The following is a 19,911-nucleotide window of genomic DNA, read 5'->3' on the forward strand; positions in this document are numbered from 1 at the left end:
TGTCTGAACCTCGTAAAAGAGGCAGAGCTTCAACTTGGCTTGCCTCGGCAAGACCGCCTTGAATTATGAAAATTTTACAGCAGGGTATTAGCTTTTTCCCAAGCTCTCCCTCCAGTGGCCGAAATTGCCATGTAAACAATCGGACATAACTTAACAAGCCTAAAAAAAGAATATTTTTTGAACGTTCAGGTTTTACTTTTACAGTAGAACCCCGCTGATACGTTTTTGAAGGGACCGTAGGAAATAAACGCAAGAGACGGGAAACGTAAGAGCCGAAAAACAGGAAAAACGGCAAAATATTTAGTGGTACAGAATTTTATTTCAATTCTTACGAGCAGCACGAAAATTGGCGCGCTCAGCCGCGATCTAGTCGATGGATAGAAACGCGGAGCTTAGGACGGCCTTATCCACAGAAATGTAATCAACGTATGTGATTTTTTTAACACCAACAGCTGTAGGCATGAAAGAACTAAGCACACGCAATCACGACCGGCGCGGCGAGTCCGACCGCGAACCGCACGCACGACCATGCGAGCTCCAACCAGCTCGAACTCCTCCCGTTCTCCGATAAATAACGATGATGATGAGTCTACGCCAACGCGATGGCAGAAGTGAATGCCAATCTCGAAGGCCTTGCTTTCGCAAGCAATTACGTCATACACGCCATGTTTGTGCAATGCAAATCTCAGAGGCTATGCTTTTCTCAATGGTAAATGCCAATCTCGAAGGCCTTGCTTTCGCGAGCAGTTACGTCATAGACGCCATCTTTGCAATTTGAATCTCGAAGGCCATGCTTGTTTTGCATCAATTGAAAGATTCTGTTGCTTGCGCCGCTCATGCGGCTAATATTACGGTCAAACGAGGCCAAGCTGCGTGAAAATGCACCATGGCCACTCTCTTTGGTAGTCACTCGGTCGGCTCCGGGTGCACTTCGCGACGTATCATACGGGAACGGTCCGACAGTTACGACGTAACAGCGGGGTTCCCAATACATTGTATCCTATGGGAGCTATGCCGGGACCGGCGGAAAACGACGTAACAGCCGGGAAAACGCAGCAGTGAGGAACGTAACAGCGGGGTTCTACTGTATTTGGTATGCCAAAATAAAAACCTTGACCAAACTGAGATAAAACATTGTCACATTACTGGTATTATCACCATACTTTCAAATTATAATCAGTGCATAAAGTGATGTTACGTATGAATGTGGTGTCCTACCCTTTCCAAGGCCTCCACCTCCTCAGACTTTTTCTTGAGCTCATCGTGGACATACTGCAGCCTCGATAGTTCCTGGACCTATGTCGGTTGTACCGGGAAGAAAAGCTGTACCATTACTAGCCCTACGATCGTGCCAAGATCGCTTCAGTGCTATAATAGTACTGCTTGCTTGCAACGAATTTCCGAGCCAAAAGTGGAATTTGGTTGAATTTTTATTAACCATAAAAGCATCAGAGAGGCATCGAATGAACAAGATGGCTAAAAACTTAACAAAATTGCATGCACATATACTATACGCATCTGTGCAAGTAATATTTACCTGTGTAATGCACCCTGTTCATAAGACAGTACAACCCCGCTCGTAAGTTTTACCACGTATGGGGGTGCAGGTTAAGTGGGCCAAAGCATTACCTGGCTTTCCAGTTTCTCCACAATGGAAACATCCATGTCTGGGTTTGACTGGAGTGTTGTGCTGGCAGTGTGCTTGAGAAGGAAGAGTTTCTAGACAGAAAAAAGGAAAAGAAGTCCATCAAAATATAAGCACAGCAAGCTTAATCTTTTTTGTTTAACACGCAGTATGCTTACCATTATATACAATATGCAGCTTAAAACGCAATGTGCTAACCTCAGTAAACGCAAGTTTCTCAAATGGAATTGCTGCTCGAGTGGTACAACTGCCTCTAGTACGATTGGTTTCGTAGTTGAATTCAGCACCTCTGTTCATCTCTCACTAAATGGAACTCCTGTTAAGTGGAACATATTTTCCTGGTCCTTTTGGTTCTGTTTAGTAGTACGAGGTGCTATACGATAGACTCTTGTTAAAGTCTGCCTTAATAAGTAGCAGAACAAAGTTTGCAAAGTGGTGCAAGCTAATACTACCGTGCATAGAGTAGTCTACTATAGTATTTAACGACCTTTCATTCTTGGACTTCATAATGCATTAATGCTATATATGACAATATCGCAAGTTTGGAGAGCAGTAATATAGTGCGATGTCTTCCTAGTGCTTTCCTTTTAGGTGCATAACTAGGGCTTATACAGGGTGTTTTTTTTTTTGGACGTTAGATTTTTAACAAAAAACCTATGACAGTAAGGCTCCTGTCGTTTTCGCACATGAACTCCAAGTCAAGGCAGAAATACTCTAATACAGTTGAAATGACACTGTTTCGACTAACTAACAAAAACGCTTAAATTGACTTTAATTATTGACTTGAGGTTAGACTTATATTACGAAGTTCTAGTGCATGCCAACTTATGCCATACCCATTTTTTAGAAATCCCCAAAGTTGAACGTAGTTAGAGATATCTGTCATCAAATTCCATGGGCGAAATCGAAACTGATTACGCAAGGCACACACGAAGGGCGCCCGTTCTGCTACATCAGACCGGAACTACCCGCCACATGGGAGTGAAAAAATTTGAATGACAATGCGCCGTGGCTGTATGTTTTTGTGAAAAGCCGCGAGTCATCTCACTTGTGCCCATGCGTCACCTTACTTTCGCGCATAGTATTTGGTGCTTATCTGTCCGTTTCTTTCGAACTGTGCACAAAAAAACCGCAATATCAAATTTTATTTGTCTAGGAAGCATAAAACTCTGGGGTGGCCACTGTGGCGTTTCTTCTTGCAGACAAGCTTTAAATAGTTTTTCACGCCTCTCAATAGTTTAAGAAAGCAACTGATAGGCACCACCCATTGCACGCAAACATTAAGCTGTTTACTAGTGTATTTCAGAAGGCTTGCAGATTTTTCTGATCAGATTCTGCTTTGGCGTGCCTTCATCACATTTCGTCACTTCTTTGTCATGTGTCATTCCGGTGTTCCGCCACACTTAGCGCACGCCGGGCGCAATCAGTTTCAATTTTTCCTTTGAAATTCGATGATGAATATCTCGAACTAGGTGTAACTTTTGCGATTTATAAAAAATAAGTATGTCATAAATTGGTGCGCACTACAACTTTGTAATATAAACACCTATCCTCAATAATTAAGAAAAATTAACGAGTTTTTGTTAATTAGTTGCATCAACGTCATTTTAGCTGCGTGAAGGTATTACCGCCTTGACATAGAGTTGATGTGCGAAAGCAACAGGAGCCCGACTGTCATAGAGCTTTTATAACAAATCTGTCGTGTCAAAAAAAAAACACCCTGTATAATCCCTCTGTGGTCTTCATACTTTGTCTCAGAGTAGTATGGAAAATTGTTTGGCTCAAATATAGCTTGTCTTAATGATCATTCCTCCGCAAGAGACACGTCATTCATAGATACAGTTGAACCCGCACATATCAAACCCACATACAATGAATTGTTGTGTATATCGAACGTAAAATTCCCTTGAATACATTTTCGATATATATAAAATGTTTTATATATATCGAGTTGCCTATATACATGACATTTTTGTGATCCCCCTTCAGATTAAAGATGTTGGGGTTCGACTGTACTTCTATTTCTCTTTTTTTTCTCCTGCCATATATAATTAAAAATAATTACACATGCCTTAATGATCGCAGAGAAAAACAAAATACAAAGGAAAAGAAAGTAAGTCCAGAGGACTCTTGTGCAGCTAACCTCTTCTTGGTGCTGCTTGTTCAGGTCTGTCAGCTTCATGTCGAAGTCCGTCTCAACCTGCTGCAACCTGGCCTCCAGTTGCTCAATCTGCTTCTGGCTCTCGGCCATTGCGCGCTCCTGTTCCCTCAGCTTGGCAGCCGTTGTGTAGGTGGCCATGTTCTCTGTCACAAGCTGCAGGAGGTAGAGATACATCGCTCTGTACAAACTCGTTTTGCAGGTACAGCTGGACCTTGTAATAACGAACACTGATATAATGAATTATCCATTATAATGAACTGAGTGTCTACACCGTACCACAACATATGGAATAATATTCCGTGTTGGTCCTCCCTGATTGGCCATTTCGAAATACGTCAAGGCCGCCCACATCGGCTTTTGATTGGTTGCACCACTGTTAGTGATGCAGAACTATCGATGGTACTATCGATACTATCGATAGCTGGGTCACTATCAAACTATCGATGGTAAAAAATACTATCGATAACACTATCAATAATAAAATTTCGATAGTACTATCGATAGTATAAAATCAACAGCACGAACTCGTTGCAGAATAAAAACTTGGTTCCCCACGCGCGTGGTACATAGTGGAGCCGGAGGAGCAGGCTGAAGGGCAAGAAAGTTGACATGATTGTGTTCTTCACCAGAGTGCTTTGCTGACACATGATCATAAAGTCAAACTGTTCTGCTGTAGCGGACAGGAAGGCGTTACATGTGGTGGGACTGCGCGGCTTTAAATTTATATTGCATTTTACGATTTCAATATAAAAAAAAATACCATGAACTAGGTTGGTTAATTGTAAGGCGTAACTGGTTGCTTTTGGATGCGACTTTATTGATGGACATATTCCGCCATTTTCACTGCGGAAATAATTTCTTTCGCCAAAAACTGTTCATAAATTAAGTGAAGCTGATAGTAGGCTATCGCAAATATTTTGGCAATTTGGCCGGCAAGCAGTAGCATCATTATTCACACCAGTATCGATAGTAGTGTCACGTGGTTGGGACGGTGAAAAATGCTGCAGCAAGACTGGGAAATACGGAGCTCTTTATTTGGGCGAACTTGTGCCCAGAAAATCAAAACTCAATACACAAGCGGCGAGAACAGTCGTCGGCTGCCAAGTAATCTGATCATTGGTGGAACACGTCGTCTTTTATACATCAGTCATTGAACCTTCCAGCGTTATCGCTGGTGCTCGCGTAAGCTCTCGAATAAACTTGACTATTTGCGTCCGGCGCGTAATCTTAGCAGAATGATCTCAAACAATCGCGAAGCTTCTCCAACATTACGGTGCGGTCTGCGTCAAACGTTGCTAACAGTCTTTGTGGGTGAAACCCGAATACATCAAAACAAAGCAATAAACACGCGTGGCAGTAATATCGCTACTGATTGCACCATCGATAGTTTGCCTACACTATCGATAGTTAAAAAAAAAAAAAAATTATCGATGCTATCGATAGTGAATTTACCGATAGTTCTGCATCACTAGCCACCGTACAAACATAATGGGGAAACTTTTCAAGCTCGTGTGAGAACGAAGGGTGATGCCACTTGAAGCATTGAATGGCAAGCATAACGAAAAGGAAAGCGGGTAAAGGTTATTACCTTGTCTGTGGTGGGTTTGAAGTATAGAGTAACACATTTTTTTGTATCTAGGATTTTTGCGCAAGCTAGACTGCCAATTTGTTAAAGTCTATTTTTATCTGTACTGTTAATATGACGAACCGACGCTCCCAATGAAACATCACTATACCGAGGTTCAACTGCACTTCAGAACCTTTCGCATCAGACCCGAGAGACACAGAATAAAATGAGACAGCCTGCATGATAAACAGACGGTGTCATGCAGAATGTTCTCCACTTTTCAGTTTGCCTACGGAAGATCAATGAGCATGCACACGCAACCATGTGCTACCCTGACACAAAGTAAATGAACAAGGAATTTTGATAGAAAGCAGATTTTATTCTCCCTCCATGAAAATCAAATCCAATGTTGAGCACTGCAGGCCACATGCAAATTTCTTGGCATGCTCCTGGCTCCTATACTTTTTGCTGCTGGTCTCTCGCTAGTTACATGTGCATATGACTAAGACAAGATGGAACGGTATGCCTTAACGAGGAACTACAGGACAGGCACACTTAATGAAAGCAACACAGCATGCTAAAGGAGCAACCATTTTTTTAGATGTCTGTTGCAGTAAAGGGAAGCTGTGGCTGCAGCTACTAGATGTTCGTTATCAAATAGATAAACTCCATCTGAAATTTTCTATCATATCTATGCTGAAAATCCTTTCCGGTCTCTGTTTGGGACAACACATCCACCTCGGAACTAACGTTTTTGGCAACATACTAAATATAAAAGTTACCTGCTAAGAAAACTTTACTAGAAACGTAGATATTCTCCGTAAAAGGTGAGAAGACATTCTAGTCTGTTGTGCAATTATTTAACGTGACCAAAGGCAGGCTCACCATCTCGAACAGACTCGTTGCGATGGCCCGGCTTTCAACGATGTCCGTCACATTTGAGGAGAGGTTCTTGATGTGCCGATCTGTGAAAGAAAGAAAAGCTATTCAGTTTACCAATAGACCCTTTTCATAATTGTAAAGCTAGCTTTCCTGCCATGCAGTTTGCCCAAGTAATGGCGGCTAGTCACTTACTGCAAACAGCATGTTCAAGCGCATTTTGCTTACGCTATGACGTGGAAAATGTAGACTCGGCTCTCTTGACATAAATACGCACAATAGACAAGCCTCAGCGCGTGCAACTAGGAGCTCGTCTCCACTATAAGCAAGAGAGATGCCGCCATTAGTTGTTCAAATATGCAGCGCAGAGAAGCGCACTTGCGGATTATGAAAAGGGTCTATTGCTTCATGAAGCTGGATGTTCCAAAGCGATGTAGAGGCTACAAGAGATGCAACAACTGAAATCCTCCGAATAATTTTGACAACCACCTTGAACGGGGGTGTAGCTGGGGTGCTACTCCCCCCTGGTTAACAATATTGCACTGTGTTAAGAAAAATGTTACCAATGGGTCAGCAAGGCACGTGTTATGGCTGGTCAACATTGAATGAACTGTCAAGGGCCAATTTCAGGCCAAATAATGTAACTTATTGCCCATAAATAACCACGGGTACTGGACTGCATTCCTGGTAGAGATTAAGTGCACAAAGAAAAGTAATTAGTGCAAACTGGAGCGATTAGGACCACGTGTAAAGTCTTTTTCAAAATACAGCAAAGTTATACATCAAGTGCCAATTGATGGAACTTGTGCATAACACAACAGGTCACTAAGGTACAGGGTCGTTTACAGCTAAAGTGAACACTTCATTAGCATTCAGGACCTTATAGAAGCTGATGTTTACTACAATTTGGAAAATTAGTGTTTATTGACATCATGAATAGATGTCATACAATGGACATTTCCCTCGTTAAGTAGAATCAACGTTCTAGTTTTACCGGCTTGAATACTAGCGAGCTGCCCACCGTAGATGTGGTCGACCCTGTACAATGTACAGTTCACATTTGGAACGGACAGCAGCGAGAGCGCCAAACTCACCAGGATCGACGTCCAGGATCTTCTGCTGGAGCTCGGCAATCTTGTCGTTGTGCTCTTTCAGGGCACTCTTCAGCTCTTGGAGACGTGCATCGTATTCAGCCCTATCTTGTTGAGGCTGAAGCAAAACGGGTGTGACATGCCAAAGGATGATATTAATGAGAACTAACAGACAAAAAGACATTAATATTGTGTATAACAAAGAAAACGAGCCCTTGAAATTAACACTTCTTTCCTTCATGCCAAAGGATGAGCAGTTTGAGGACTGAACGATAGCTGGAGCAATGAAATTAGGAACTTTTGAGGCATTGAATCTGATTTTACTAAAACGAGAAATAGGTACTAATTGATGCGCAATTGCAACGTTCCGTAAGACAACTTCATGGAAAGTTTTTTTTTGAGAAACAAAAAGGAACTTGGGTAACAGAAACACTATTTTGATGAATAACAGTAGACTCCTGTAAAAGGAACCCGAAGAAACCAGGAAAATATGTTCTCTTTAACAGGAGTTCTATTTATAATACAGTAAAAGCTCGTTAATTCGACTCTTGTTAATTCGGAAAATCTGTTAATTCGGACACGTCATCTGGTCCCTGTAAATATATGCATCACTCTATGAGACTGGGCGCTCGTTATTTCGGACAGATTTTACCACAAATCGGATAATTCGGCGACTTTCGGGCCGATGGCGAGGCTCGAAAACGAAAAAAGAACCATTCGGAACAAAGTGAAGCTCAAACGCAGCATCGCCATGGACATCAATTATCGGCTTGGCTTGACTTGATACTGGTTGAACGCCTTCTTTTCGCGTGTGGGTTTGGCCAGGTTTGGCGCGGTGTCATTTTTGTTGCTTTGTTCCCGTTGGTGTGCTGCATCGTTGAACGCCGTTTTATTGAGGAACGATTCAGTACGGCTCCTTTAGCTTGATCGTTGCTGGTGCTTTTGTGCTGACTTCTCATGTGAATGCACTATCCGCCAATGGCAACGCCGGCAAAGCGGCCCAAGTACGAGGCTAAGGACTTCACCACCAAAGTAGAAATTTTGCGTGCCCTGAAAAATGGGCTCTCCCGACAAGAAGTTGCTCCTGTGCCATGACGTCGGCAAACAATACGACGTGAGTCTCCTGAGCGCAGTTGGCATTCTTCGCGTATATGTGGCAGAACATGCCTGCGCACGCCATTGCCAACTGTTTCAGGCACAGTGGCTTTGTTGTACCCGACTCCAGTGATGCCGCAGTGGCCGAAATCATACCTGCCAAGTTTGGAGAAACGGAATCCGGGAGATGTACTCAACGGGGGGGGTACTGCGATAGCAATTATATGGACACTGTCAGCAGGATTTTGTGGTCGCCGCTGATCTGTACAGAGTCCAAACCGATAACATCGCTTACGCATTGTCTGTTTCACGTGCGAGTAAATGAGCGCTAGCGCTAGGACGAACGCGGTTGAAGCAGAGATGAAACGACCCGGCCGTCACCGTCGCGCAAAAGGGCACATGCGATAACATCGCTCTGCGTGTGAGGCCTGTCGTCGCTTGCTTACCAGTTATTTCGTCAGGCAAGGGACCATAAGGGGCGCCGTTGAGACAGGGGCGGTCGCAAGCGCTGGTGAACACGCTATCTCGACAGACATCGGTAACGGCTACCCTTTTAAGTGCTGGGCTTTCCACTTAAAGCAGTAGTGACACAAATTTTTGAAGGCGAGATAACTTGTGGTATAGATTTGTGTGTACACAAGCGCATCATCTACGAAATATTAACGGCTGATATAACCTATAACACATTTAGGATCAATTTTTAAATTGCGTGTAGCGCATCTGTACGCGAAACGTCCCACCTCGCGTCACTGTGACGCACGGGGCGTGCAATGCACTGGAAGTGCGGGGCAAAACTGGATTTCCGGGAGATTTTCCTATGATCCGTACAACCGGGAGAAACGTTCAAAATCCGGGAGTCTCCCGGCTAATCCGGGAGACTTGGCAGGTATGCCGAAATGTCGCCGAACGGCAGTGCCGATGACGGGCAGGATATAGGAAGTGTTATGCCTGATGCAGTGACACTCGACGATTGTATCGGCACTGATGGCGTTGCCACTGCCGGCTCTCTGATGAGAAAATCGTCAAGGAAGTGATGCATGGCGACGAATCCAAGAACGAAGAGCCTGAGGAGGAGCAGCCACACCATGAGCCACACAGGCCCCCTCGTACTGTGAAGGAAGCCGCGGAGGCCCTTAAAGAATTTTGTTTTGGCACTGCAGACAGCACGCGAGCTGCTGAGCACCTTGAAGGGCTCAGAAAAATTGTCCGCGCGAATTTCTGCTCGAAAACAGAGACGCATCCGCGATTACCTTGTAAAGTAAAGGTATGTTGAAAAAACTCTTGCATTTATTGTGTTCATTTCGACCATTCGATAATTCGGACATTCGGTTAATTCGAACATTTTTTCCGGTCCCTAGAAATCCGAATTAACGAGCTTTTACTGTACTGAGAGATGAACAGGGGTGAAGAATTCAAGTACGAAGGCAATCATATTAAAGGCAGTTCCATTTAAGCAATGCTTCAACTTAGGAGATTTCCGTTTACCGAGAGTTTATCAGTGAAGCTTTCAAACTGACTCATGAAGTTAATGTCACAAAGCAACACCGGGGCTACAAGGGCTGCCATAGGTGAAAATTTAGCGGTGGAAATATCAAATTCTTGCAAGCCAAGGTATCTAAATACACGTGTCTTGCTCAAACCAATTCGCTGATGTAGCTAAACTTACTTCCGTTTAGTGTCCTCCCTTAAGGGGGGACACTGGTCTTTCAAGATGTAAAATCATGAAAAAAATCAGTTTCTTTAAAACAGCATTTTTGTAACATACAGGCATTGCCACAAGTACTGACCAAGTTTCTTGCACCTTGGATTGATATTTCAGCCGCAGCATCAATTTGTACCACAAAAACAGGCTATATTCTAAATGAAAAAAAAAAAAAGCACAAAAATGGAGCTCTTGATGCTATGAGGCTGTTGAATGATGTATGCTGCAGCAGTACTCATGCAGGTTATATCCCTGGTGTCTACTAATCATCTAACAAAAAATTTTTAACATTTTGTGTTGCATGAGGTTTAAAATCTGCATTATTTGCTTTTCTGCATTTTCTAAAAACCCGAGTTTTTTACTCTTTGCAACCTTTCGGAAGTGGTCTTTCAGTATTCAAAGCACCTACAATTGTAATTCTTGTTGCACTACTGAGCTACATGAGTATTGCCCAATGGGGTAGCAGCAGATTTTTGTATTCCAGTTTTAATGTTTTTTTAATTGTCCGTGCATTAAACAACTAGCTAGCCACATCTTGAACAGAAAGCTTTGATATGCTGTATAATTCTTAATAGTTTGCACATCAAAAAAGTATTTCTACTCCTGTGAAGCGTATGTTTCCTAGTATCCGGCTATGCGCCTAAAGCAAGATTTTGATGAGTAGTTCTTGCTGCATTGTACCTGGAAATAATGCTAATTAATTTTAATTACCTTCGGAACTAATGGACATATTTGAAGAATAATTGCATATTTGGAATCAGCAAAGAAAACTACACAAGACTGTGCAGTTTCATTAAATTTGGTAAAGGGAATCTTGACTTTTAAAAACCTGAACAGGGTGTCTACCGAGTTGACTTTTCTAAATTCCCCGAGTTTTCCAGGTTTTCCCTGAGTGTTTTTGCTAAAATTCCCTGAGTGAAGCAGAACTTTGTTTTATGTCAAGATGGGTAGAGACCATATCGCTCGGTGATGTCACTCTCGAATACGCACGTCAGCAAATAAGAACGACTTAATCCCATTTGAATAGTACATAGAACAGTTAAACCTCAATATAGCGAAGTTGGTAAAAGCGGCGACTCACTTCGTTATATCGAAACTTCGTTAAACTGAAATTCGGCCTTTCATGCAAGGCATAGTTGCTGAAGGATTAATCTTAAACTGAAAATGCCACAAGAATGCTCGACTAATATGGCAACATGAAAAAACTTTTTATTTTTTGTGCAAAAAAAAAATCAATTTTGTTGAGCTTGAGGTGCAGCAATTACAGTTAGATGCCTTGCCAGAGTGTCACATGTAAATACGAAACAAATGCGGGTTTAAAGGGGTCCTGACACAAAAATTTTCGCCCCGCGTTATTTTGCTGTAATGTGTTGTTGAGGGCCTGTTAGTCATAACATGGCACATCGTTTGCTGCAGCGCGCGACAGATAATTAATTACAAGCTCCTCATTACCGACACAGCCTCAGTTTCGGTTTGATAGAGCTCCAAAAACGACAAGCCGCCGGGTGCAACTATCACTACCTAGCGAGTGAAACGCTCGTTCACGTGAGCACACAGAACAGTGACGCATTTCCGCGTGGCCTGTCGTTGGGCTCATTGCCGTCTGACGGCGACGATTTTCTTGCGGCGGGGATGGAAGGAATTTTCGACGTGGCGAATCACTTCAGGTTTGACCCGCTGGCGAGGAGCGATTCGTCGGGAAGCGCGTCAAAACAGAAATGGCAGCTATGACGTCATCATAACTTGTACCGGCTGAAACGATTACGTAGGGGAAGTAGGGGGGTCACCTCGGGTCACCTCGGGTCACCTCCGAAGGTGTCAATGCACCAGGTGCGGCCTATAATTCTGGATCGCGCTCGCGAACGTCAAAATTCATATAAAATACCTTCCAAGCTTTATTCGCTGTCGATATTTTGCAGATGGTACATGAACGTACACGGGAATCGATCCAGCAGGCTATCTCGGCCGCGAAATTTTGTGTCAGTACCCCTTTAATGCACTGTGGAATTGCGCTTGTTCTGCTGCTGCGGGTTGTTGACAAATCCTCGCGTGTTGCCCAGAGCAATGCAACGCCTTTTCTACCATGTTGCCCAGCCGAACCATCTGCTCTCCACGAACGCAAAACATCGAAAACCATCCCACGTTAGAAAAAAAGAGTCACAGTTTCACCGCGAGAGCAAAATAGTAAATCCAATAGTAACAAAGAGGAATTTTACATAAATATAGGCTAGCAGCTCGCTCCTTCAGGAAACGCAGCCGCTGCACTAAGAGAAGTGCCCTATCTATGGCTCAGGGGCGGATTCAGGTACCTAATGGGGGGAAGGGGGGTGTACAAAAGCTGAAGCCCCCGCTCAGCAGTGCATTTTGGTGGGTCAGCGTATTTACAACAGCCCAGAGGGGATTATGGCGGTGCCTAGGAAGCCTTCGTTGTAAATGTGCATAGGGAAGCAGGAAAAGGTAGAGCGATGAGAGAGGTGGAGAGCAGGGACAAGATTATCTTTACCCCTTTTGGGCAGTGGCATGCAAAGCAACCTGAAAAAGGGGGCAAACTCAACAGGCAGCCTGACAAAAGAGCTGGACGACAGGCACTGAGGGAGGGGGCGGGGGCTGGCTTAAGGGGGGGGGGGAATCGCCGCTATGGCCCCCCTCTTTGGATCCGCCACTGCTATCTATGGCCTCAACGGAAGCTTTGCAATTAGAGCACAACACCTACAAAGATATGAGCCGTCTGCTGATCCCCACTAAAGATAGTCGCCGCGCACGCGACCACGCCCGCTGGTACAAAGTACGCACTTCCTGTCGAACTCACGCAGCCCCCCCCCCCTAACCCGTCGGCTCCTATCTCCATGTGCCCATTTCGCGAACGAGACGGTCGGCTCATTTCATCTCTGCTTAAAGGGACACTAAAGAGCAAAGCGATTTTTCTCATATTAGTAAGGTACTCTTTCACGATACCAAAAACAGCACTCTTGCTGCGAGAAGACGCTTAGTAAGCGAGAAAACGCGCAAAAACAAAATGTGGGTGCCGACGCCACCTTGAAGTTTCCGCACCATTCGCCGTGACGTCACATGTTTTGACGGCGCCTACTGGGACTACGTAGTCCCTAATGGGTAAAAATGAAGTACATTGTCCTGTGAGGGGGCCATCATGGGGGGCCATAGACTTAACATACCAAGTTTGGGGTAATTTTGCTGAGCCAATGGCGCCAAAATACGATAAATACACTTTGAAATCCCTGACGTCACGCGGGGAGATTTCGGCGCGAAATTTAAAAATGAAACTTTGAACGATTTTCTCCTCCCTTAATAAACCTATGACGGCGAAATTAACGACGTTAGAGTTCTCAGAGCACAATTTATCGATCTAAACCGATTCATTGTTTCTCTTTAGTGTCCCTTTAAGCCCCGTTTGTCGGCAGCGATCGCGCGCTTTCACTTGCCCATGGAGCATACGGCGCACAGGGTGATGTAATCGCGATTTGGACTTGATAAGGAAGATCAAGGCGAAGGCAAAAAATTCGCGTCGGAGTGTCTATATAATTGCTATCGCAAAAAAAAGCAATATAGTTGCGGGCTAAGATCGCATGAAAGCACGGCAACAGCCTGAATTGCGGCACATCCGATTATGGTGGAAACGTTACTGCTTTCCGACATCGCGCGCCGAATCGAGAAAACGGGACCCGTGCTGGCGTCGCGAATTTCGGTCGCCGCTATGCCTTGGCTCTGAAAAGTTTTGTAATTCGGCCTTGTAGCAAGACATCCACGTGGTGTGGCTCGTAATTGCGAGCTGCAGCCCCCAAAAATATCGGTCGACTGCCTAAAACTTGTTTCAGCAGTGCCCTCATCGGGAAAAAAAGAAAGAAAAAAGCTTTCACTTGCTGTGAATGGGCCCGTTAGTTACGTTAGCTCTCGCCTGGAAATTTATTCTATTCTTCACGGAATCTATAGCATCGTGAAGCTCGGGATCAGAGCGAGTGAGCTCTGCGATAACAGCCAACAAGCGTTGTCTTTTTTCTCGCCGATCGGGATGGCTTGCCAGATACCAGCCTTGTCGAAGACATCCGCTTCCTGAACAATCGCGATCGCTTGAACGATAACTCAAGCTCGTTACATCTACTGCTACCGCTTCTACAACTAATCATGCTTGTTACTTGACACGCGGCGATAACAAAAACACCATATCGGGCGCTAACGCACAGCACGCGCGAGAAAGAATACAGAACTACACCGCGTAGTCACAGAACACCCTGACAACATTGCGCGATACGATGTGTTGTGGTTCATGGTTCCCGCATGCCACGCATTAACCGGATTCTCTCCCATTTCACCGCTTCGAAGGCGATGACAGCATCGAGGTGCGCCCCTTCCTCGCAGCCGCAGCGGACGTTTGATTTGAAAAATGCGTTCACAAAATATCGAGCCAGCGCTACCGCGACTTTCGTTGCCTTTCAATAAAGTTACTGTGGATTTTCCCTGATGGGAGCACAATTTCCCTGAGTTTTCCCTGAGAATTTCCAGACTACCCGAATTCCCTGAGAATTCCCGGTTTTCCCGGTTTTCCCGGTCGGTAGACACCCTGCTGAAGCGTATGTTTCCTAGTATCCGGCTATGTGCCTAAAGCAAGATTTTGATGAGTAGTTCTTGCTGCATTGTACCCGGAAACAATGCTAATTAATTTTAATTACCTTCGGAACTAATGGACATATTTGAAGAATAATTGCATATTTGGAATCAGCAAAGAAAACTACACAAGACTGTGCAGTTTCATTAAATTTGGTAAAGGGAATCTTGACTTTTAAAAACCTACTCCCCCCCCCAGTGAACTCTGCTGTACGTAGTGTCAACTTTCACAGCTATCCAGAATGGTTCACACATAATCTAAAAGCACAAAGATGTCGCCCATTGTTGACAGCCTACCATGTCAGGGTCCTTCAGCTGCTTCTCGACTGTGTGAATTTCAATGGCGATGGCCTTGCGCTCTTCAATGAGCGAGACCAGGTGGTGCTCCAGCTTTTTGCTTTCCGACACGACAAGAAGCTCACTTCGCAGCCAGTTCTGCAGTGAAAAAAAAAGAGCTTAGGGGGCAGACAGAAAACAACAGCAAAAGCAAAGCAAAATTTTATTAAACCATCCGACAACAATCTCAAGTATAAACATCAAATGACCTCGCTATCCAATTTTATTGCATCACGAATCGATTCGTGCAAATTTTTTTTTGAATCTGTCAAGTACGAGCGGAGTAGCAGGGATTGTTGCACGCTTTAAGGTTTATTTCTCTTTTTGTCCCAGCAAGCGTTATGAAAGCTATGCCAGTGTGCGTCATGAACGTGAACCCTTCCTCTTTCTTGCTTTGAACATGTTGGCTCGCTTCACAGTACAGAGTGTCGCACTGGCACACGGTGGCAACTTGTGGTGCGTACCACTGGCGTAGCAAGGGGTGGAGAAATCCACGTCACAGTAATTTCACTAGCGCCAGCTTCCAATGCATTTTTCATTATCGCTGAGGTACTTCGCAAAAATTCGCAGAAAAATTGCGGCGATCACTATATCTTGCCGTGTTAATTCGCATGTGGCAATGTGGATATGCTGGCCTTTCCAGAGTGTTGAACATGGACGCATATACGTAAGTAAAGACTTCACACACTGGTATTCACAATATAGTTCTCTCATTGAACTGCACTTAGTGAACTAAATAAGCATGCACAAGAAAAATTACCGGATTTAAGTGGAAGTGTAGTATGCCCTTCCACGAATCTAATCCACAACTTGTTTTTGTCTACTAATCTAAAAATCTACTGCCAGTACCTGAACCACCACTTTTGTGCCCTTGTGCTAAATGTAAGAGACTAGTATTTTTATTAATAATGCTTCATGCCAAGCTGCTGCATTTTATTTTACTTCATTTTCTGCTGGGAATATCGCACACCCATCATGGAGGCTATAGATCGCACGGCATTACTTCACGAAAAGACAGATACCTGTTTAGGAAGTGAAATGTAGCAAGGTACCATTGCATCAGGACTAACCCATGTGTGAAGAAACGAAGAAAAAAAAAGTCTGCTGATAAGGAATGTTGGACAGGAAATCCGAATCAGAGTCCAAGAATGGTCTTCCTTCAAAGTTCAAGCACTCAATTTTCAAGTGATGAAAACTTCTTGAGCACAGGGTTGTCGCTGGAGCCAATGCTTCGACAAGCAGTCTTTTCTACAAGGCTGCAGCTGACAAGACCGCTTGTCGAAACGTTGGCTCCAGTGACACACTGTGCTCAAGAATTTTGCATCTCTTCAGGCTGTCACCTTCCCCTGAACTTCTGCCTCATTCAGCTTTCAAGTGTAACACGACAACATTGTTAACATGCCTCGCTTGCAGAATAACCCTCTGGAACATGTGAACGGTCCTTGCCTTGACGCGTGATGCCAGGCTGTCGAAGCCACTGGCGTTGGCACGATTCTCCAGGCGGCGACGCTGAGCAGCCTCGAGTCTGTTCTTGGCAGCCAAGGCCTCCTCCATGCGCCGCTGCATAACGTTGATGCGCAGTGCGTTTTGGCGCTCCATGCGAGCCATCTGCGCCGTCTGCTGCTGCTGGCGCATCCGCAGGGCCCGGACCTCGCGGTTGCGCTCCGTTTGCTGTCGCCTGTGGCGTTCCGACTCTTCCTTCATTCGCTTCATGAGCTGCACTCTCGCCTGCTTCATGTTCTGGAAAAGAGAAAGGCGAGAAGGCAGCGCCAAGTGTTCAAAGAGCAAACATTTGCATGAACAGCCACTCAATTTCTTAATTATAATAATTCTTGGGGTTTAACGTCCCAAAACCACTATATTATGAGGGACACCGTGGTGGAAGGCTCTGGAAATTTCGAACACCTGGGGCTTTTTAACGTGCACCTAAATCCAAGTACACGGGTCTCAAGCATTTTTCACCTTTATCGAAAATGCGGCCGCCGCAGCCGGGCTTTCGATTACGTGACTTTTGGGTCAGCAGTAGGGGTGTGCAAATAGTAAAATTTAATCTCGAATCGAATAGTGCCGAATAGTGGTCAAAAATATCAAATATCGAATCAAATATCGAATACAAAATATTTTATTGAATATTAAAGAAAGGACAAAGAAATTAAATCTGCTCACGTCGTCGAGCACATAACTATGAGTGACTGCTACCGAAAGATTACAAATTGTCATGCAGAAACACAAGCTGTTCCACGTGACCTGGCTTCAGGCTCTCTCGCCATGATGTTACGGTATTTCCTGCAGTTGAAAACATGCGCTCACCGAGTGCCTCAGTAGCAGGGATGGCAAGGTATCGCAAAGCAGTTTTGGCCATACTTGCACAAAGTTCAGCTCCATGCTCTTTTCACTATATCAAAGGATCATCATTTCTGAACTGCTTGGCTATAAGCTGCAAGCTCAATGTGGTGGTTATTTTTTTGACACTAGCAGTTCGACAGTCTCCCAGACTGTTTGTTGGCCTTCTTTGCTGAAACCATGACATGCGGGAATGACATAATCTGCGTTAAAATAAACATGCGCTCGCTTTTGAACCAGGATATCGATGAGTTTTAACGAAAAGTCTACTGTAAGGACGTTAACGTTAGTTTTAGCCACCCCACCCTAACCAAGTTGCACAATTGGCCTTTGCTGCGTTTGAGATATTCGTCCTGTCGAATTATTCGAAACTTCGAATACAAGCTATTCGAAAGTCGAATCGAATTATTCGATTAAGTATTATGCGATTCGAATTCGAAACTCGAATATTCGCACACCCCTAGTCAGCAGTCTAGCACCATTACCACTAGACCACCGTGGCGGGTAGCCACTCAAATTCTTACACCAGTCTGCTACACAGTCAGATTTTGATGACATATGCTCAGACAACTTTTTTTATTGGTAAAGCAGAACCACATACACTACACTATGGCTGCCAAGAAGGAACTTTATTCGGGCACTCGCTTAGACAAATGAGGTACCGACGTGATTGCCTGTACCACTAGGGTTTCAGTATATTGCAAATGCAAGTACACCATGTCCGATGGATTGTGGCATGGCATTAGCAAACGAACTTCATTTAAGCTATCAGAATAGAAGCTACTGGTGACTGAGTTGCTTTTTTTTTTTTTTTCACTTAAGGTCCAGGGACTGTTGGGCTAGTTGGTCTTGATCAGCTCCGGGGCAGTTATGGTTCGACTGAGTAAATGCGAATCTATTAAACAGAATTGCCACTTGAATAGAACGACTGCCTCCAATATGATTGGCTTCATATACTCTCTTCACTCCTGTTCATCTCCCAGTAAACAAAACTCCCATTAAACAGAACACATTTTTGTGGTCTAACTATTGTGCCCATCTCATATTCTACTTGTGTCCATGTCTTAATTTGCTGAGCTAACTTCACTACTAATTACTTGAGTTGTTCACAACTTTTGCTAACAATGACATAGTACTGTACCAAAAATCCAAAAGATTTAGTATACTATCACAGTAAATTTTGACGTATAGTACTCTACCTTGCCATGAAATTAAAGAGCTCTGAAAGAGGCAGATTTTGTGCCTTTGTTTCATGTACTTGGTAACCACGGTTGTAAGCCAGAGACTTTGGAAAATAATCTCTTAAACAGCCCAGCCCAGTCACACACCGCAGCATTGAAAGCCTTCCAATTCCACAAAGAAAGCTTCACTCCAAAGCAGGCAGCACTGCAAATGATAGGTGGTACGCACCGAGATTTCCTGCTGGAGTCTCTTGGCACTGCGCTCTGCATCCTCCTTGAGCCTGATCACGCGGGACTGCTCGTCGACTTTCTTGCGCAGCTGGCCAACGCGATCTTCCAGCTCTTGAATGCGCTTGCGCCGCTGCTCCGCCACCTTGTTTCCGGCCGCACTATTGGTGTGCGCAAAAGTCCAGACAAATGGTCACTAAACCAATCTGGCAGTTTTTGGTGGCGACATGCCACTGTTCAACATTCTCTGTCAAAAGAATTGCACACTCACAGTCTAAACAAGCTCATGCATGTAAAGGTATCACTTTAGTTATATGGCATGACTGTACACGGGCGGACTGGAAAGGCACGCGAGCGTTCCGACTTACGGCCTTCGCAATGCGTCTGTTTCCACCTCCTGCCGCGGCACCATGTTGTCTGCTACCCTGCCGTTGCGTTCGCGACTGCGGTCCACACAAAAGTAGACGCGAGCGTGCGCCCGTGTTATTTTTTTTCCCTTCTATGTTCTCAGCAAGCAGCATGCAAGAACGCCTATAACTACAACAGGGTCACTGTGCCCCTCGCGTTGAACAGTGGCACTAACAGAGGAGAAACACTACCATTGTGTTGAACTCGACTGCAAGGCCATAAGATGGAACGCTCACGCGCTTTTCTAGTACGGCCGTGGACTGTATTAGTTTCAACTTGCCCATCATTTGAGAGAAACAGCAAACTGAGCTAATATCAAATATGACAGCCTATGGCGTGACATTATCATCACGTGGCATTTGAGCTATGTCCTGCTGCATGTACCGTAGAACCCCGCTGTTACGTTCCTCACTGCTGCGTTTTCCCGGCTGTTACGTCGTTTTCTGCCGGTCCCGGCATAGCTGCCATAGGATACAATGTATTGGGAACCCCGCTGTTACGTCGTAACTGTCGGACCGTTCCCGTATGATACGTCGCGAAGTGCGCTCGCAGCCGACCGAGTGACTACCAAAGAGAGCGGCCATGGTGCATTTTCACGCAGCTTGGCCTCGTTTGACCGTAATATTAGCCGCATGAGAGGCGCAAGCAACAGAAT

The 19,911-nt window shown here is 44.6% G+C and overlaps 1 protein-coding gene across 1 annotated transcript in view; it reads right to left on the minus strand.

The window, feature by feature from the left end:
* Positions 1-19,911, minus strand: part of LOC119389633 (chromosome-associated kinesin KIF4) — a 69,154-nt gene that overhangs the window by 12,619 nt on the left and 36,624 nt on the right. Inside the window, exons 14-21 of the mRNA XM_049414512.1 lie at positions 18,850-19,009; positions 16,526-16,836; positions 15,058-15,181; positions 7,347-7,461; positions 6,259-6,338; positions 3,789-3,959; positions 1,630-1,719; positions 1,219-1,296 (exon numbers count right to left, since the gene is read on the minus strand). Of these exons, the coding sequence (XP_049270469.1) occupies positions 1,219-1,296; positions 1,630-1,719; positions 3,789-3,959; positions 6,259-6,338; positions 7,347-7,461; positions 15,058-15,181; positions 16,526-16,836; positions 18,850-19,009 (1,129 nt within the window). The remainder of the gene's footprint in view (positions 1-1,218; positions 1,297-1,629; positions 1,720-3,788; positions 3,960-6,258; positions 6,339-7,346; positions 7,462-15,057; positions 15,182-16,525; positions 16,837-18,849; positions 19,010-19,911) is intronic.

Source organism: Rhipicephalus sanguineus, chromosome 4 (genome assembly GCF_013339695.2).
Source record: "Rhipicephalus sanguineus isolate Rsan-2018 chromosome 4, BIME_Rsan_1.4, whole genome shotgun sequence".
NCBI classification, from domain to species: domain Eukaryota; kingdom Metazoa; phylum Arthropoda; class Arachnida; order Ixodida; family Ixodidae; genus Rhipicephalus; species Rhipicephalus sanguineus.